This window comes from Clarias gariepinus, chromosome 28 (genome assembly GCF_024256425.1).
Source record: "Clarias gariepinus isolate MV-2021 ecotype Netherlands chromosome 28, CGAR_prim_01v2, whole genome shotgun sequence".
Classification (NCBI taxonomy): Eukaryota; Metazoa; Chordata; class Actinopteri; order Siluriformes; family Clariidae; genus Clarias; species Clarias gariepinus.
In genome coordinates, this window is record NC_071127.1 from 4,565,755 (window position 1) to 4,587,545 (window position 21,791).

The window sequence follows — 21,791 nt, forward strand, 5'->3', positions numbered from 1 at the left end:
TCTGTATTGAGATTTTTTTTTTTGCTTTACACGTGCGCACACGTGTGTTATAAAAAACAAAACACGCGCGCTAGACACGCGCGCTTACAAACACAAAATAAAATATGTTTTACACACACACAAACATGGTCACAGTTTTAAAGTAAACAGTACATGCGTGCACGGATGTTGATTATACAAGTAAGACCCAGCAGGGGAGGATGATTTAACCTCAATTCCGAAGCACAAGAGAGAGAAAAACCTTGACTCAGTTGTGATCACGTGATGCTCGGCATCAAAACAAGAAGCGCATGCGTGATACATGATACTCAGTACTTGTAAACCAAGACTTGCTTGTTTTTCAAGTCAAAAGTTATTAAAAATCTTTGCTCGTCCTGCGGAAAACTCGTAAACTGCATTACTCGCAACCCGAGGTTTCACTGTAGTTCATTTCGCTCTTTTGATCAGAAATAAATTAAAATGTTGCATTTTCAATAAGAAATACCCCAAATACGTCTACATACACAAATTTAGTCTATAGTTCCAGTTATAAAAATATTACAATGCAACTAAGACATATTATAATAAACAGAATGAGTAGCTCACCATCATATCCTCCAGTCTGAGTCATTCTTTCATTTGAATCTATTGCACTGCATAGCATCTATGGGAGTCACGTGACAAAGTAACAAACAACTCGGAGTAAAAGAGTCATTGAGAAAGAATTGCTCAATTCTCCAAATCTACTTGTTCTTCTGAGTCATGTTAAAGATTCGTTCAAAAAAAACTAATTGTTCATGAACGACCCATCACTAATACAAATCTGATCTGATCAAAAACTCGGAACAGAACAATGTGGATTTTAATGTGAATGTAAAACTTTTTAGGGGAAAAACACAGAAGAATGCAGCTAAGACATATTTTACACTTTATACAGATTTATTACATTAGTTTTAAACATAAAAATAATCTTTCTAACCGAGTCTTTCCTGATTTTTTATTTATTTCTACACTGTAAAACAATACTGAAGGCCTCCAAAATACACAGTAATCTCCTTTGAACATGCAGGTCAGTATCATATACAGGTACAGTACCAGAAAAGTCAAAAGTTTGGACACAAGTTTGAATTTATGTTTTACATTTTAGAACAATACTGGATTTTTTGGCGTTCAAGTCAAACCAGGACTTGTGGTGAAATCTCTGGTGAATGAAGTTGTAAAAGTGACATTTACAGAAGACTTCAGGCAAAGTACGGTGATAAGACTCCTAGCTGCAGTAAAATATCTGAATGGAGATCATGGATCTGGCATCCTGAGAAAACTTTCTACCTTGATGGTGTCTAAGCACTGGGATAAGTGCATTAGTGTAGCAGGAGATTATATAGAGGAATGAAGGGAGTTTTTACTCTCAGAACTGTTCTGTTAATCAAACGTACCCCTGGTCTATAGACAAAGCGAGACAGAGACTGCAGTTGCTGTGATTTCCTTTTCAGAGATGATTTAGAGTCCATGTGTATAGTGTGGAATATTAGGGTTAGCATTAGAGCTGCAGCTGAAAAGTGACTAGAAGCTAACCTAGACCCTGATTATCATTTACAGCTTTAATGAAAGAGAAATGAATAAATTTCTAAAAACAGGGCTACATTAATACACAATTACTGAAACTTCATTAGGAAGTTCCCCACGTGACAGGCCAAGTCTTATGTTAATGTATGCACAAAAAAGGAACTGTGTGGGGCGTACTCTGCACCAACATATGATTGGGAAGAGCCACCTGTGGGATGGACCGACTCTGGCCTGGCCTGAACAGGTCAGTCGCTATTTTACTCGCTCTCTCTTTCGCCATGTGCTGTTAAGCTTTTTTAAAGCTCTCTGAGCTTTGGCTTTTCCGCCGTGCACTTTCTATTGCTGTGTGTGTGTGTGTGTGTGTGTGTAAGTAGCATAGTTTCATGTATTCTAGAGTACCTCAATAAATTCTTGTTCTTTATAAAGAACTGTTGTCTTGGTTGTGTATTTTGAAGTTAAAACTTTTGCCCAGATCTCACCATCGTTGGCCACGAGATAAAGGACAACTGGTAAGATACACTAAATCGTTCTACTATAAATTGTAATTCTGTTTAATCAAATTAGCTCGAATCTTTAAAGATCCGATTCACTCTAAAGTAAATGTAGTAGCTGTAGCCCTACAGTGTCATGGCTTTAGATAGCAAGAAGAATGCTGTGGTGGATTTTTTATTCTCCCCACATCGAAGTTGCCTTAATTTAAAATATTAAACAAATACTGTAACTTTAGTAACAGAAATCAAAGAAAGACTCCGGACTCCGTGCAGATCTAGATGAAGTAAGGACCAAGTTTTATTGCAGCAACAAAACAAAGTGAGCTAGCCTTGAAAATGCCTAGGATGTGACTCCAACCATCGCCAACAAACAGACTGATTTGACTGTGACATAGGTGCCTCTTTTATACTGTACAATTTCAAAGGGGCGGAGCACTCATCTAGCCCTCTCCTTTGTACAATTTTTTTTATTTCTTATCAAACATTTTTACCCATTAAAATTACATTTTCTATACTACGTTATATACCTCGTCATCTGACTCCACCTCCTACTGATATTATTTTCTATTATAACTTATTTTTCTTATGAATAGATTTCCATTATCTTTTCACTTTTCTTGTTTAACTTAAAAAAATATGGGGTGGCGCTGACGTCTACTATAAATTCTTGGTGCTTCTGGTTTACTCTACAGTTTTCAAGAGACAGGCCATGGGTAAGCATCTCCTTTACATTATTTTACCTATTTGTCTTATTTCGTCAATTTTGTTGTATTTACATGTTTTTATTTTGTTTTTTATAGCTAATCGCATCTGCTGATAACTACGTCCCTCCAAACGACTCGGAGAGCCAGAGCAGTCCGGTTCACAGCCCTACTGACTACACTCCTACTGAACCTGTCAAAAATATATCCTAACAACCTTTCGTCAAAACGAGAGTTGACAGTTTTATTGCCCCTTTGGGATTTTTTTTATGACCCTAGGAATGTGCAGGGAGGGGTGGGGGTGTTTCACCTAAGCATTCCTAGACATTCACTTATTTCATTTATTTTTATTTATGTACGTATTTACTCATTTATTTAATCATCGTTTATTTCATTTATTTCATATATGTTTTTTTTTTTTCATTTACTTTTTTGTAAGAATTTGTTCAGTGTGTTTTTGTTTTATTTTTTGAAACAACATGCTTAGTGTGTGAACTCATTTCAAGATGTTTGTGCTTAACTATTAAGACGGGGAAGTGTATTTATTACCAACGGGAGAACATGGAAACGTTTATTCAGTGTGATAAGAAAAAATGTGCATCACTTTAAATGACTGAGGCCAATAGAACTTGTTACTTTTTTTTTAAGTTACTTTTTTTTTAAAAAAAGAAGAAGAATAAGCGTTACCGGAGGGTGAGAGCCCTGAACCTTTGAGAAGGAAAAACTATTGCGGCGTGAGCTTGTCCGATGTTATACGCATGCGAGGCGTGATCAGCGTTGTCTCGTCTGGTACAGAATGAGCGCTGAGTTTGTCGAGCGACTGAACGAAACGAAATGGCCTTCCCTTCAGATGCCGCGATTGGCCGGATCTGTGCGTGACGAAACTCCGCCTCCTCTTTTTTTTTTTTTTTTTTTAAGTAAGTTTCTCTAACGTTCATCTAAAAGCTTATGTTTTTTCACTAATAAAAAAAAATAGTTTTACAACTTTTTAAAACAATTAGAGCTAAAGAAGATGTCTGAAATAAAATACTAATAAGAGAAAGAGAAGCGAGCCAGGGTCCGTGAAATATCAATGTAAAATGTCTTACGACCTAATGGGACAGAAATGCTCTGATGGTGAGCAGGGCGTCGCTCTAAGAAGATGGGTTGTAGGCCTAACTGTTTTTTTTTTTTTACCTATACTTATAAGTCAAAACTAGAGTAAAAAATAAATAAAATAAAATAAATAAAAATAAAAAATATATATATATAAAACATGGTATTTTTTATAACTTCAAGAAAAAACTTTCACCGTTAGTGTTAACAACCACTATGTTATGATCGATCTCTAGGGAGCGATTATGGCCATTGGGTAGACTTGTATGTTAAAGAAATAACAGGGTAGCGCAAAAGTTCTTGACGTTTATTTTATGACCGTTTATGTTTTATGTTCTCGGGGGTGTGCTATGAGGTTGTATAAAAAAAACCTACAATTGAGCGAAGCCGCAAAAAAACTCTGGCATTTCTCCGTGGGTCTGCACAACAACGTGTCTTCGCTTCTCGCGTCTTCGCTATGGCTCCAGGTAGAGACTAGATTCAAATGTTATTTATCTACACTAGTTTTATGTTGTCCTTTTTTTTAAAAAAAAAAAAAGAATTCATTTTAAACTCCGCAGTAAACAACCTGACTATTGATTCTTACGACGTTGTATCAGAAGCCGGCTGGCAAGACGGTGAGTTTTTTTTTTCTCTTATGTGTTTGTGTATATATATATATATTTTTTTACCTTCTAGAGAAATTGTTGTTGTAGCTAAACTGAGTTTCACTTTTTTTTTAGAATTAGAAACGTTGATTTTTAAAACAACGGAGCCGTCGCGATCTACGCCTAAGGTTATCGGTGAGTTTACCGTGATTTAGAGGGGAAATATATATATATATATATATATATATATATATATATATATATATATATATATATTAACCTAAAATATTAACCTATATGATGTTTCAGAAACTGCTGCTGACGGAATATCCGATAAAACGTCTGGTCCGCCTCATCTACAGAGGCAATCTGATCCTAGTTACGGTGGGTTATTTTCTACTCGTTTATTTATTTTATTTTTATGTTGATGCATTGAAAAAAAAAAAAAAGGTTACTCTTTTTTTTTTCTTTTTTCCTTCATTGGTAGTAGAAGACGTTGAGCTGATGAGCGTCCTTGAGCCCGAACCCTTAGAGGTGACAACATCAGGGGGAGCGGAAGCCCCCGAGCAAACTTTGAACGGGTCTACAGCAGGAGGAGCGGAGGCCTCCGAGCAAACCTTGAACGGGGCTAAAAGCAGCTCCCTGCCGGGTGCGCTTCCTCTTCAAGCTCGAGGTGAACAAGAGGGGTTAAGCGAAAGATCCCGACCAAGTCGTCGTCGGAGAACTTCGGCTTCGCCCTCTTCATCCTCATCATCACACGGTGAGTTTTTCCCCCCAGGGGCTGTATCTTTATCACATGAGTAGAAAAAAAAAAAATTCCACAACCTAATTTCTTGCGCTTCTGATATTCCTACACAGAGAGTCATATTCGACGAAGAAGAAGAAGAAGATTGAGCTACAGGAGCGTTTCAGCACCGTATCGCCGTTATCACCAGCCTCCGAGGGAAGAGGTTCTCTGGGCAATCGGTATTACGTTTAGCGCAACTTTGCACTCGCTTCTCCGTTGACTTTTTTTTTCTTTCTGTACCAGGGTGTTTTTTATTTTTGTGTTTAAACTGTGTTGAAAAGTATGGCCTTTCATGTAAATGTTGATGATGTTGATGTTGCTACCATTGACTTTACAGAAATGTTAGATATGGAAAATGAGCTAGTAAATAATGATAACCAACACTCTTTGACGTCGTCTTTGTCTGATTCACGGGGTTCCCAACCAGAGTTACACACACTATCAATAAACGTTCCCTCGGTTCCTAACACCGACGCTGCGGATCAGCAACAATATCAAGTGTTAATAAATCAGATATTATCCCTTCACCGTCCAGACTCTGTAAATACTCATAACACAAACTCTATAAACAATGAAACAGATAAAGAGTCTCTGACATTTCAGCTTTCTGAAATAGAAGCTGCGCTGCTACAGTTAACAAACGGTTTACGCAGCTCGGAAGATGACGAGGTAACCTCTACAACGAATCATCAGCAGCAAATAGAATATCAGTCATTAATAAATCAGCTAAAATCCCTCCGACAGCCCGAGTCTGTAAATGAGGACGTGCAACATCACCAATCACAGACATCAACAGATCACGCGCATCACCAATTATTATCAGATAACGCGCCCGAGTCTTTAGCTTCACGACTCGCGCAAATAGAAAACACGTTACTTCATTTGGCAAGCATAAACAATCTTATGCAGGAAGCTTCCACAGATCACCCCTGTTCTGTTTCTCCCCCTTCTCATTCCGTAAACTCAACGGTAGACATTATTCGGAGGCTCGAAACAGAGCAAATAGGAAGAGGAGGTGACGATCTCGACACCTCGGTAATAGAACCCCCCGCTGATCCCCCATGCTCTAATGATCAAAGTAGCGCTAATAACCCATCGGAGACTGCCTCAGACGAACCCCGGGTGGTGACGAGGTCACGATTTAATAATATAGAAATAAGACAGTTATTAAATTTGCCGCAGAACGAGGTAGCAGATTACGGCTCTTTTTACGGGGACGTGATGGGTGGCGTGTTTGACATAGTCAATATCTCTTCCATGCTACAAGTCTCCGAAGGAGCCGATCTGTCGGTTTTCCAGGATTTACTAGACCGCTTAGTTCAATCTAACATGTCGGTGTTATGCGATAAGACCCTAGAGCTTGTTGTTCAGATTGTTAGAAATCATCGGGGCGGGGGGAAGAGGTTGTTGAAAAAAACGTTGGACTGTGAAATCCTTAAAAAGAAGCAGAGATTGCTCTATTTAGTAGAAAATCCGGCCGATCAGTTATGCTTCGCCATCAACCTAGCTCATTTGATTCAACCCGAGATCACTGATGCTGCAGCCGAAACGCTCGGTCGGGAGATTCAGATAAAAGCGGGATTGTCTGAGCATACCCCTGTATCTTTTTCAGACATACGTAAATTCGAACGTGTGTTGGATTGTAAAATTGTAGTGTTTTACAGAACCGATGAGAGAGAGACACTGGCTAATTTCCATACTTCTACCCCTCAAAAATCCACCACGTTGTTCTTATTTCTCTTTGAGAATCATTACTACGGTATAAAAAATGTCGCGGCTTTTCTAGGTGTGCGTAAGGTCTGCGATTTCTGCTACAAGGGCTACGAAAATGCTCTGTCGCACATGTGTGAAGGTCATTGTAACGTGTGTCTGGATTCGGGGTGCAGCCATCACGAACCGGAATATATAACGTGTCACGAGTGCAATAGATCCTGTCGCTCTCTTTACTGCTTAACCATGCATAAGGAGAAAAATTGGCATCCGAGAGCCGGTGTCTACGCGAGTCAATGTGACACGGTGAAGAAATGCTTAACGTGTAAAAGATTGTATTCTGTGAGTTTAACTAAACCTTCAAAACCTCACGAATGTCCAGGCTTCAAGTGTCAGATTTGCGGTCAGAAAACAGAGTTTATTTCAGAAGCAGACCAGCACCAGTGTTACATACTCCCTATGCTCATCGATATACGTTACACGAGGAAAATCGTGTTTTACGATTTTGAAACCTTTCCAAACCGGGACGGCACGCACACACCTTTTTTCGTGAGCACAAAAACACTGGCGGGTAAAGAGTGGTGTGCTGACGGGGTTGACTGCGCCAAAGAATTCGTTCTGCGCTTCAGGAGGCCCTGCTACACCCGAGCCATTTTTATCGCTCATAATTCAAAAGGATTCGACGGGTACATTATAATCAACGCAATGATCGACCTTGGCATAAAACCAGAGATCGTTATGCAGGGGAGTAAAGTGATTCTATTCACAGAGCCCGATTATAAACATAAATTTATCGACTCCGCGTCTTTTCTCCCATTCCCTCTCTCGCAGCTTCCAAAAGCCCTGGGTTTTTCCGAAAAGGTTAAAGGCTATTTTCCACATCGTTTCAGCTCCGAGGGGAATCTGACCTATGTAGGTGCTTACCCTGGCCCCGAATATTACGGCGTCGATCAGATGACCGAGAAACACAGAAGCGAGTTTCTGACATGGTATAGCACCGTGTGTGAGGGGACTTTCAATTTTAGGGAGGAAGCCAGGTATTATTGCAGGAACGATACCGAAATACTCAGGATGGCTTGCTCAAAGTTTAGAAAAGAGTTTGTAGAAGAGGCCGGGGTCGATCCCTTTAAGTCAGCCACCATAGCGTCGGCCTGTATGTCTGTTTTCTGCACTCATTTCCTATGAGAACGCACAATCGCTATACCTTCCCCCGACGATTACAGGAAACAGTATAAACGATATTCGGATGCTGGTATTCAATGGTTAGAATGGGTAATGTTCAGCGAAAATATATTTATCCAACATGCTCTGAACACGGGCGAAAAGAAGCTGGGGCGGTATTTTGTAGATGGTTACTCCGTGGTAAACGATGTGCCGACAGTTTATGAATTCCAGGGTTGTTTTTATCACGGCTGTACGCAATGCTTTTCTCCACAAGACGTTAATCCTTTAACGGGTAAAACGTACGAATGCATGAACGAGGAGAGTGAGGAGAAACTGCGGCGCTTACAACATACGCACGGGGTGAAAGTCGTAGCTATAAGAGAGCATACGTGGGTCGAGATGAAACAGACCCATCAAGGTCTGCAGAGTTTTCTTAAAAGCTTTAATCCCCCTCAGCCGCTCTCCCCCCGCGATGCGCTGTACGGTGGCCGGACCTGCCCCGTAAGATTGCGTTACATGACGGGTCCCTCTGAAAGCGTGAGGTATGTAGACGTGACGTCCCTCTACCCCTATGTAAATTATTCATTCACGTATCCGATGGGTCATCCTGAAATAATCTTTAAGGATTTCGGAAACCCCCGCGAATATTTCGGATTAATAAGAGCTCGAGTTTATCCGCCAAGAGGTTTATTTTTCCCTGTTTTACCTTATAGATCGGCGCAAGGCCGTTTGGTTTTTACTCTCTGTCGTACATGCGCCGACCTGAATTTCCAGCGAGGTTCTTGCACACACACTGACGAGGAACGCGCATTGACAGGGGTCTGGGTAACGCCAGAGTTTACTCTAGCCTTAGACAAGGGATATGTAATAGCTGAGATCACCGAGGTATGGCACTTTAATGAGAAGAGTGCCGACCTTTTCAAGGGTTACATTAAAACTTTTTTAAAAAGTAAACAAGAGGCAAGCGGATATCCATCGGAGGTTACGGACGAGGAGGGTAAACAACGTTACATAGCCGACTATAACAGTAATCAGGGAATTCTGTTAGACGCCACCAAAATCGCCTTTAACCCTGCCAGAAGACAAGTGGCTAAACTCTGTCTGAACAGCTTCTGGGGTAAATTCGCTCAGCGTTCTAACATGATTAACACCGAACTCATAAACGATCCTGAAATCTTTTTTAATTACATGTTTTCAGGTAATTACAATGTTAACTATTTTAGTTTTCTAAACGAGAACGTAGCGATGTTACAATGGCAGCACAGCGAGCGTTGTATCGCTCCCCCCAACAAAACAGATAATGTTTTTATTGCGGCCTTTACAACGGGCTACGGCCGAATGACACTGTATGGTTATTTGGATCAGTTGCAAGAGCGAGTCTTGTATTATGACACCGACAGCCTGATTTATATAACCAGAGAAGGCGAGACCCCTCTCGAGCTGGGGAATTATTTAGGCCAGTTAACGGACGAGTTGGACGGTGATACGATAAAAGAATTTGTTTCTGCCGGTCCTAAAAGTTACGCCTATCAGACTAGAGCGTCTAAAGTAGTGCTGCGTGTTAAAGGCATCACACAGACGTACGAACCGTGAAAGACCTCGTTGAAGATTATATCGGTGGTTCACGCGAGAGTTTTCTCATGACGCCGCAACACACCATCGTTCGCGAGAAGAACGGTTTTCGCTTAAAAAACTCCTCGATCGATAAAAAGTTTTGTGTCGTTTTTGACAAGAGACGTCTCTTGACCGGAGGCGCGAGCTTACCTTTTGGTTACTGAAAGAATGTCGCACCTCGAAGTCTCAGAGCAAATGGTTTTTCGACCCTAGACTAAAATTACCATTTTCCTGTCTGGTTGTGGGACCCAGTGGGTCAGGGAAAACATTCTTTGTTAAGAACGTGTTGGAAAATTGTAAACATGTTTTGGATACACAGCCTGATAATATTGTATGGATATACACGTGTTTCCAGCCAATGTACAGTGAAATGCAAAAAATCTTGAATAAAAGGATAACATTTTTAGAAGGTCTGCCTGATTCGTTTGATGATAAAACAATTTTTCCTCAAGATAAAAATCATCTGATTATTTTGGACGACGTCGTTTTGGAAGCCTCCGATCATCCCGAAGTTGTTAAAATTTTCACGCAGTATCGTCATCACAGGAATATGTCCGTTATGTTTCTGACTCAGAACATTTTTCATAAAGGTAAATACAGTAGAACCCTCAACTTAAACTGCACTCATCTTATTTTATTTAAGAACCCCCGTGACAAGCTACAAATGTCTATATTAGCAAATCAGATATTACCGAGGCAGAGGGCCTTCTTTTTGGAGAGTTACGAAGACGCTACAAATAAACCCCATGGCTATTTATTAGTAGACTTGACACCATTTGTCCAGACCGCTTCAGACTGAGAGCCGGTCTACTACCCGCAGAGACGGCTTGTGTATATTTACCCAAGAAAAAGTAATCATTTAAAAATAATAATAATAAAATGTCTGCTCGTATGAAAAGAAACATGCCCCTGCTCAGATCCTTAGTCTCCATTCCTCCGCGTCAGCGTAAAGCTATATTGGAAACGTGTTCAACTGATGTCATTAGAGCTCTGTGCGAGATTGCTTTAAACCTCTTGAAAGGGAATATCCCCGTGTCGAGACATCAGTATAATAAACTCAAGCGACAGAAGAAGCACATTAGACTGATCGTCGATAAGAAGACGCCCGTATCGCAGAAAAGAAAAATTCTTCAAACAGGCGGTTTTCTCCTACCTTTACTTACCACGGCTCTACCGTTCGTAGCGCAGCTGATCGGCGGTGCTATTTCTAAATAAAACAATGACCTCGCGCAAAATGTATCTCATCACCCCTGAACAACTAAACCAACTAAACGACAAGGTTAAGCACGGTGAAAATATCAGAGAGACGGCCGAGAATGAGCTGGATCAGAAGATGAGAGAGATCCTGGATAGGAAAGGCTTATCACCCGACGAGAAAATAAAAAAGTACAACGTTCTCCTGCAAAGATACCTTAATCTTCAGAAACAGAAGCAAGGGGAGACTCGAGAGATCACCCTTACTTTACCTAAAGAATCTGAAGGGCGCGTCGAGGACCAGAAAGAAAAGAAAGACGTTATTTTAAACGACGTTATCGACTGCGTTAACCCTCGTTTCAAAAGGAATGCAGGTTATATTTTACAAAAGATATCAGAGGCCTCAGGGCCTGGGGAGTGGAACGAAAATGGGGAGTTTATTTTTAAGAAGCGTGTGATTAACGGTTCCCACATAGTCGATTTGATGAAACATTTAACAAGTACACGGAAGATGTCTCTTATCAGGCGCCCCGCTGGTTGGAACGCTTTTACACAGACACTCTCGATCCTGAATATCCCCTTGTCTATCATCCCCAACAACCAAGCGCGGCGGGACATTGAATCGCTTAAAGACGGTGGCGCGGACGGCTCGTCGGGTAAAAGTTACGACGCTGATACCACCGCCTCGCCGCCTCATCAGGCAACGCGTGCGAAAACGGCCGAGACACCACCGCTATCGGTATTTGAAAAGAAGAGGAAGAAGCGGCGACTCGCAAATATCTCGCCGCGATGGCTTAATATTTCATGAATGAATTGAGTGCATAAACAACACATTGTTTTTATCCTTTTTGAAAATAAAATCTTTATTGATTCGAATACAATATATCATGTCTTTTTTTTATGTTCACTCTTTTAATTATATATCAAGGCATATGAAGAATAATATTAGAAATAAAATAGAAATAAAAAAGGGTATTTTTATGTTCACTCTTTTAATTATATATATCAAGGTATATGAAGAATAATATTAGAAATAAAATAGAAATAAAAAAGGGGTAACACTCTTTTGAATATATATCAAGGTAAATGAAGCTAAAATATTAGAAATAAAATAGAAAAAGGATATCACAGTCTTTTGATTATACTGCATATCAAGGTTTATAAAAAATAAAATAACACTCTTTTTTGACTATATAGGTTTACGGAAATAAATATTAGAAAATAAAAGGGGTGTAACACACACACACACACACACGCACACACACACTTGTGTGAAAAAAAAATATTACATATTATGACACTCGGTGAACATCTTTAGAGAGCAGACAGTGTGATTAAATAGAACCGCCCGACGATTCCTTATACAACTCTGATATCTGTTCATAAACTCCGAGACCATCCTGTCATTTTTTATCACATCATCTCCGTAAAAAGATAGCACGTCTTCGTACGCCACTCCGCATGCCCTATGACACAGATAATACACGCAATGTTCCCCGCAGACAGCCGACACGGGGCTCTGCAGCTGTCTGTTATGATAGAAAATGTTTTTCACCCCTCTCTGATTTTCCAGAAAATCCAAGATTGTTTTTGGGTAATACATAAAGTCCGGAGGGAAACCGAAAGAGTCGAAAAAGCTCGCTTCCCCGTCGGCGTCCAGAGAGAGAGCGAGCCAGTGTTCTCCGGGCATGTGTCGCGGGTGCGTGTTAACTATGAAATAGGCCGGTCGATGAAAACTTTTAGGCAGCATTGGTAGCTCGTCAGAGGTGTAAACCCCGCTGAACGAATCTCCCAGTAGATGACGGAGAAGATTTTCCAACTGATGATTGTTCATTTTTTTTTTTTTTCTCCTCTCCCGTCGGTACAGACTCAGTAATAGTCGAGTAGGACGTTTCTTTTAGAGTTTATTTCAAGAATTTAATTATAGCACGCGTACACTATCAGCGTGGTTGTGTGAGGTAACGGGGTGCGAAAACGTAACTCCAGTCTGAGAGAACCGTTGGATACAGGAGAAACAGCCTCTGTGTCTTCGGAGGGGCTGAGGTTAAAAACGAATAAAGCGTAACCCTCGTGGAAATCCTGTCTGTCGATGGCGAGTGGTAGATCTTTCAGATGTCTTCCTGTAGCTGTAAATATGTTGTAAAACTCTCTGACGGCCAAGCCGTTGTTGAATTGAGGTTGGAACGCTTTGGCAGGGATTTGTCTACCGTCTTGACACAACGCTAGATATTCGACGTCGTTATGCATGAAATTAAACGGTGAAAGGTCACATTTACCTGTGAACGCTTCGTGATTCACCATAGCCAACACCACGTATTTAGGGGTAGCCCCTAGAAATAGATTCTCGTGGTTACATACGCGGGAATTCTCAGGGATCGAGTAGGTCTTCACGTTTATACGCGAAATAGGATACAAGGCATTGCCTCGTGCCAAGGCCGTCTCGTGACCTAAACGTACAGCGGCGGCGACCGAGACCTTCTTGACAAAGAGAGACGCTCCCAGTATTTTTAGATGGTAAATACGATTGCTCGGATGCATGAGGGAAAATTCTTCGCTAGAGCGAATCAGCCTGATTCGCAAATCCACACCGTTTAATAGAGCTCAAATCCAGCTCGTCGGCGCCACCGCGGCCTCCGTGTTCCCATGTGTCTATCCACGTAAATTCCGCTCCCTCTCTTGGCAGGTTATGCCAGGAATGCGAATATGATACATCGGTTAGCGCCACTTCCCAAGCACCGTCAAGGACAATATGCTTCGCCAGGTCGACACGAAAACTCGAGTTTGTATTATTTTTAAACACGTCGTAGCTGGCGTTCGAGGGTAAGGTGATGTAAAAAGCCTCTCTGCTTGAGCGTTTCATAACGTGAATGATACTGCATCCTCGAGTTTGATATTTTATACATTGATCAGATCGCAGGCTTTCACGTAGCTGTTGAATTTCTCAGGCCAGTTTCACCATTTCACTAGATAATGTTTCACCCCTCTTATCATACGCTCACCCCGAATTTCTTCTATCTGAAAGACTCTGTCTTTTGCGACCTTTACTTTCTGTAATTCGGCCTCGTAGAAAGTACCCTCTAACGCTTCACCGTCATAATCCTTTAATCTATACACGGGAGGGAAACGCGGTATGCATTCGGATACCTTAAATATCTCGTCCGTGAAACTCTGTGTATATTTTTTCTCGAAAACACCTCTCAGCTTGGATATTCTGACCAGGTCGCCCTCTTTAAAATTCATCTTTAATTTTTTCTTATGCCGTAGAGGGAACGTACCGTAGAGGTTTTGAAAAACTTGGGAAGTGTTTTCGGAGGTCACTTGCATAGGGGTCATTTTTATACTGGAATGGTAGGTGTTATTATAGCTATTGACGAAATCCTGCAACACGTCAATGTATCTTAAAGTGTTTTTAGCGGTAAAATAGCGAAAGAGTTTCGATTTCAACGTCCGATTATATCTTTCGACCACGCACGCTTTCACATCGCTGGACGTGCTGAAAAGCGTGATATTATTCTTTTTCAATAAAGTTTGAAAGGTTTTATTGTAGAATTCGCTCCCCTTGTCCGTTTGAAGGAAACGTGGAATCCCGCTGTCTTTTAAAATCGACGCAAAGGCGCTGGTTACTTCGGTAGCTGATTTTTTCTTTATAGCTCTTACATATGCTTTCTTTGAAAAAATATCTATCACCGTCAGTAAATACTTAAAACCGTCGTTATAGGACGCCAGTTTTTGCATATCACAGAGATCTGCTTGGAACTGATTGAGAGGTCTTGAAGTAAAAACTCTATTTCGCGGAAATCGCGTCCTGGCCGTTTTATGGAGTGTGTACGCGTCTTGTTCGGCTAGAAAATCCTTAACCCTCTTGATATTTATTTTCTGCCCAGACTCGTTCTGTACGGCCATATGCAGCCTCTGCACCCCTCCGAAACTAGCGGGGTGCGATGGATCGTAATATATTTTTTCCATCAGCCTATCGAGGTTTCGAGACATCTCTCTCTCTCTCTATCCGATTAACTTTATCCTTGATCCGAGTGAGTGTTTATGGTTAAGACTCAGTCTACTCTTGTCGTTTAAGGTGTGTGAGTTTTTTTTTATTTTTTAAAAAAGATCTGTTAGGCTTAAAACCGATTCATGTTTTATGACACTCTAAAGTGTTTTATGACCCATTTAGCTTTATCACTCGTCTAGGAAGTTTGTTTACATGATGTGAGAATATCCTTTATTTTGCTAAATGCTCAATTAGGAGGTGTGAGTGTGTTTTTTACGACCCTTAGGAAGTTTGTTTACAGGATGTGAGAATATCCTTTATTTAGCTAAATGCTCAATTAGGAGGTGTGAGTGTTTTTTTATGACCCTTAGAAAGTTTGCTTACACGCTGTGAGAATATCCTTTATTTTGCTAAATGCTCAATTAGGAGGTGACATGAGAAGACATGAGAGTTAAAAAAGAATATCCTTTATTTTCAGAAAAACAACATACAAGAAGAAAAAAATCACGTATCCCTTCAAACCTTGTGTAAGGATTACATTAAAAAAACATACAAGAAGAATCGCGTAGTAATATTAACAGCGTTTGATTACGTTCAAAAGCTTGTATAAGGATTACATTTATATATATAAAAAACAAGAAGAATCACGTAGTAATATTAATAGCGTTTGATTACGTTCAAAGCTTTTATAAGGAATATATTTATATATATAAACAGACAAACAACAAAAAAAAACAAAAAGAAGAATCACCTAGTAATATTATTAGCGTTTGATTACGTTCAAAGCTTGTATAAGGATTATATATAAACAGACAAACAAAAAAAAAAAAAAACAAAAAAAAAAAAGAAGAAGAATCACGTAGTAATATTAATAGCGTTTGATTACGTTCAAAGCTTGTATAAGGATTACATTGCCATTTCTATATAAAACAGCATCATGTATTTTCCGCAAGTCGTTAACAACGTCTACAGAATGATTGTTTTTTAAAAAAATAACCATAATATCGATAAACAACGCATAAAGTGTAAACATATGATGCATGTTCATTTCTTTTTCATTCAAAACATCAATAATCTTACAAAAAGTAATAACTGGGGAATTCTCGTTCATGTGTAATACAGCCTGCACAAGCTCGTCCCAGTATGTAGAACCGGTTACAGATTTAATAATACATAGAATCTCTTCGAATCTCTTTACCTCGCCGGGTACACAGTTGAAATTGGATTTAAACTTTAAAGCGTCGTCGACTCTGTTTTCGATTACTTTAACCATCAGTCTCTGCAACTCGCTGATCACCAGATACTCGTGCATATACGAACTCCATTTTCTCAAGCAGTTACCCATCTTCTTCAGACGTCGTTCCCGTACCAAAAGTTCACAACTTTTTCTAAGCTTCGGTTCTTTGGCGTTGTATCGTCCTGTCCGGTTAACGCACTCTGTATTTGTATAAGCGTCTCTTCGACGCCCTCGGTGGTTCTCAACTCGTGTAGATAGGTCTCGGACACCGCGCGCAGTTTGGTCTCGTCCGCTGGAGACAGACTGCAGGCTTCCAGAAAGCGTAGGATGGACGGAATAAATCGATCAGTCCATAGTCTCTTACGCACTTCTTCAAAGTTATTTTGGAAAAATTCGTCCGTAAAACCCCACAGACACTCGTGGTGTTTCTGGCTAGGATGGTCTACGATACAGCCGTAGCAGGTTTCCTCTCGGTAGCGATACAAGACTATACTCAACAGCCTTGTCACCACAGTTTTTATCGCGTCCAAATGAAAACTGGAAAGCCATCCGTCCGGCTCATCATTGTCACGCACCGTAACCGTCGCGCACTCGCAGCCCTCCCAATCACACGGCTGACTTTCAGGCATCGAAGTTTGTGTTGAGTCGCTCGCCATGACACCGATGACATAAATTCGGATAACTTTACGGATGTTCCGAGGCTGTGAAACTAGAGGGATTTAAAGTAACCGCCTGAAGAAGAGGCGGAGTTAGAAGGAGAGAGCGCGTCTCGTCACGAGCTGATCCATCCAATCACGACTCCTGTGGAAAAGTCCTGTGATTCGCCCGCCGAAAACGTGCATTCGGATCCAGGCGTCGACAGGGATGCTCAGACTTGTGTGAAAAACACCACACTCGGTGTTGAAGCGCTCCACGGTCACCGAACCCTCAGGCTCGTTCTTGCTGGTCAAACCCCAACTCACGCGGTAGAACCATTTTCCCGTAGCTGATGCTTTTGTCTCCCATATTATTCTCATCAGTCTTTTCTTAGATTCGTTTTCCACCACCACACTCTTTGTAGCCGTTGTTGTTTCATCAACAGGAATTTCTTCTTCAATCTCGTCCCACAGATTTAGGTTCTCACTCTCTGGTAAGGATCCTTTGTTCTCGTTCCTTTCTTTAAGTAGACTAATAATCAGTAAACTCAACACACCCCAGTCGTTCGATGTGATCGATGTTTTTTCAACACAGGGGTTAAATGTTTCACCGTTCTCCAGTTGGTAAAAAAACATCTCCCCGTCTAAGTATTTAAACACAAAGCCCCACTTACGCCCCTGATCCAGACTCATCTCTTCCCGAAGCGAATCACGCGGCGGGCGCTGAGTTCGACGCAGATACATAAAGCGTTTCTTCGGAGCCCTAGTTAAAGACGATTCACACACAACCGTCAAAGGCAACTCAGAAATTATACCCTCATGAGCGTTCATTTTTCCACTGGTAATAATAATAGTAATAATTAAAAAATCAACTTCTCACATCAACATAAAAAAAATGAAACGATGTCTAACGCATAAGCACCGTTACTACCCCCTTTTATCGAGCACCACCTCCCTGCACATTCCTAGGGTCATAAAAAAAATCCCAAAGGGGCAATAAAACTGTCAACTCTCGTTTTGACGAAAGGTTGTTAGGATATATTTTTTCCTGTCATGGACCCGGCCTCGGTGAGTTTTGCTGAGGATGAGCCTGAGCCATCTGGATCGCTATTGCAGTTTCTAGAGGAGACAGGGCTTACTTTTTTTAAGAAGGATGACTCCAAACCTGGTCCTTCTAAAAGACCTCGTGTGGATAGCCCTTATCCATTTTCTTTTAGGCCCGTATGGCCAGAGTCTACTACTCCGGCTCCGTCGGTCCTAAAACCTGTTTGTCATGTGAATGTTGGTACCCAGACCGATTCTAAAGTGTCTGTTGGCACCCAAACAGCTTTTACTCCTGCGCCTGTGCCAAATTTAAATCGCGGTTTTTCTGTTTTTGTTCCTCTCACTGATCTTCAAATTGGTTTTGTCCTGCCTCAAAGGAGGTCAGATACTTGAATTTTATGCTCACCTCACCTCTATAAGTCTTGACCAAAATTAATATTTTATTAGTTAATGCTGCATGCACAAGTATAGTTAATTAAAATATGCTTACAACGCTTTATCTCCTCAGTGTGTGTGTGCGGGTTGACAAGAAGGCATGACCCGTGTGATGAAGGAAGGGGGCAGGACGAGGTCAAAGGTCACTAGCTCGGCCTTGGGCTTCACCTTCATAGACTGAAAGAAAAAAAATATGTCAGTATAAACCTTCAGAAGTGTGTATCTAAAGATCATCCGGTATGTGTGTGTGTGTGTGTGTGTGAGACCTTGGGAACTGCAGCCTGTAGCTCTATGTTCTTCACAGCGAGAGGAGACGTGTTCAGCATGGACACCACAATGACCAGGACATCCGATCTCCCAGGAGGACACTCAGAGCCGAAGTGCAGGAGGACACACACTCCACAGTAGGAGGAAACACGGTGCCTGGTGCTGCTGCTCCACCAGAGAACAGGTTGAGTCCAGGAGGAGGAGGAGCCTGACAGAGAGAGGAGTCAGGTGATCATAGATACAGTAAGTATACAGTATGTACTCCATTATATCACTGGGTACAGAATATAATCAGTATAAACACCTGATAGATAAATAATACCATGTTCTAAATAAAAAATAAAGTCCTAAAAAGAGATCATTTGAACAGTTATGTTGTTTTGTGATCAATACATTTTGGCATTACACTGGAACTAACATGAATTTTCCCTCAATAGAACAATTTCAGTTGTTACTTATTTTTGCCAGGCCAAAAAAATGTCTCACAAAAATTTAATTGGACCGCCTCTTGATTTGATTACAGCCATGGCATACCTTCAAAGTTCAATTGTCTGTCTTGAGTCTTTCAGTCAGGTGTGTGACAGAGAGGGAAAAGATACAATAAAATAATTTGAGGACCAAATAAAACATATATTTTATTTGTTTGTTGTTTATTTAGAATATAGTGTAATATAGCTACAATCTCTCCAGTGTGTAAAGACATATCCTGACCTGGATGTTTGTCCACCTCAAAGATGTCCACAACCTACTGTTCCTGACCCTCCACACCGTCATACAGCTCAGCAGCACAAGCAGGAACACCAGTCCTGACCTCACCTGTGTCATCACGTATCAGAGAGACAGAAGTAACAAAAGTCGGACAATAGACTCAGCAGTGAGACCCTGAAGGACGACGATAAAGAACCGCTCGACTCCTACTAGCACTTCTCGCTCTGATCACAATAAAGAAAAGCTCGCTATCTTTTTCAGTGATTCTTGTGTGATGGATGAAGCAATTTCTTATTTTAAAAAACATCCACTGTAGGTACAGATTTTAAGTTTGATCTTGAAGTTTAACAGCAAAATGTCAATAATAAAACTGTTGCAGATTTGTAATACACACAGTTATATGTCTCAGCAAAACCATATGAGAAAAACCAGATTACTAAAGTTGAGCAATGTGTGCATGATATAAGAGATTGGATGCTAATTAACTTCTTTCTGCTTAATCCTGATAAGACAGAAGTTCTAGCCATAGGACCGCATACAGCTAGGAGTAAGATTTTAGATCACTTTGTAACTTTAGATGGCCTTTCTGGTTCATCAAGTGCAACAGTAAAATACCTCGTGTGATTATAGATTCCAGCCTTTCATTTGAAGCTCATGTAGATAATATTACCAGGATAGCATTCTTTCTTTCACCTCAGAAATATTGCCAAGATAAGAAATATATTGTCGCTAAATGATGCAGAAAAACTAGTTCATGCTTTTATCTCCTCTAGGTTGGACTATTGTAATGCCTTACTGTCTGGTTGTTCAGCTGGGTGCATAAACAAGCTTCAGCTAGTCCAGAATGCAGCAGCGAGAGTCCTTACCAGAACCAAAAGATACGAGCACATCACACCTATCTTATCTTCACTGCATTGGCTCCTTGTGAAATTTCGAATTGATTTTAAAATACTACTCTTGACATATAAAGCATTAAATTGTCTCGCGCCGCAGTATCTGAGTGAACTGCTAGTGTCTTACGATCCACCACGCCTACTTTGATCAAAGGATGCAGGCTGCTTGTCAGTACCACGTATTATGAAAACTACAGCTGGGGGCAGAGCTTTTTCTTACAAAGCCCCAAAATTATGGAATAGTCTTCCAAATAGTGTTTCGGGACAAAGTCTCAGTGTTTAAGTCTAGGCTAAAAACCTATTTATTTAATCAAGCATTTTTTAAAAATAGATTTGCCTTACAGTGGTTACTCAATCGGAATGGTTATTACCGTCGCGCTCACCGTCATGTAAATTCGACAGCGGCCAAAATAAATCAGTTGCATTTCGTCATTCGTAAAATGGCCACCAGGTAGAGCAAAGTGACATTTATACTCGTCGCAGTAAATACAATAGCGACGGTAATTTCCACAAGATTACTTTACACAACAAACATGAAAAATCTGAACCAGAGCTATTGATATGTACTGTACAATAATGAGTAAAAAAAAAACATTGGTTAAATGTTGTTTAGATCAAGTTCACTAGCTGACAATTTGATTTGTACAAAGTATAAACTGTTATATAGCGTATCTCTGTATCTGTTTATTGTAATTTTAGTTGCAACGGCAGAAGTAATGGTTATAAATGCGTCAGGAAAACAGCAAGCAGACTGACTCTGAACATTTTAAAAAACGTTTGCGTTCATTTTCTGACGCGCTCAGGGTTAACAAAAACAATACAAAACAGCGCACCTTGTTTGCTTTCAAACATTTACAAAATCATAACGTTTTTTCGTTATTGAAGTTGAGTCTTATAAGGGCCATGTTGTACTTTTAGTGTCACTGTGTGTGCTTTACAATGCCAGACAACATTCAAATGCAAATGATTCACCCTCCCCAGGTGTGAATCAGCTGTTCTCACCTATACATTCATAGGACTGAAATACACCTCTCCCCACTTTAAAAACCTCTTGAATCTGAGGCTCTTCTCGAGACTTTTAGTGATTTAAATTTTAATCTTCTGGATTCTAGATTTTAAATTTGACATTGTTACCGTTTTTAATCCTTGGAATGGAAGAAATCAAGATTTTCGGTATGATAGCATAAATTGCATTGTTTTAATCAGTCCATACACAATAATATTCTTTGGTATTTTTATTTAAAAAATAAAAACGGGGCGGACTTCCAGTTGGGCTGCGAAGCAACATGGCAGGTTAAACTGCGAGCTCCCTTATATCAGCTTTAAAATTCCGCTAAACTCGATTTATACTTATTGGTAATCTATCTGTGCTGAAAGATGAGCGAAGGGGCAAAGTCTAAAGCTAAAAGAAACCCCAAAAGCAAAGTAAGGACTGTAATCGAACGGAGACAGACAGTATGCAAGAACGAGTAGAAGATGGCGATCAGGAAACAACAGACTCTTTACGCGCGGGTTTAAACAGTATCAGTAAGCAGATACGAGAATTTCGTAGCGAGCTGAAAGTGGAGCTGGGTACGTTTAAAGACGAACTTAAGACTCCAATGAAACACGAATTAGAGGAATTCAAGGAGGAAATCAATAAGAAAATCGCACTTACAACACAAGAATTAAAGGAACAAAACGCAAAGGTTGAGAC

General features: G+C 40.5%; 1 protein-coding gene across 1 annotated transcript; it reads left to right on the plus strand.

The window, feature by feature from the left end:
- The first annotated feature begins 3,964 nt into the window (after window positions 1-3,964).
- LOC128515927 (uncharacterized) lies at window positions 3,965-5,783 on the plus strand. The gene is made up of 6 exons (XM_053490192.1): window positions 3,965-4,299; window positions 4,393-4,449; window positions 4,555-4,614; window positions 4,729-4,803; window positions 4,907-5,179; window positions 5,278-5,783. The coding sequence occupies exons 1-6, from the start codon at window positions 4,290-4,292 to the stop codon at window positions 5,424-5,426; spliced, it is 624 nt and encodes a 207-aa protein (XP_053346167.1). The 5' UTR covers window positions 3,965-4,289; the 3' UTR covers window positions 5,427-5,783.
- The last annotated feature ends 16,008 nt before the right edge of the window (window positions 5,784-21,791 follow it).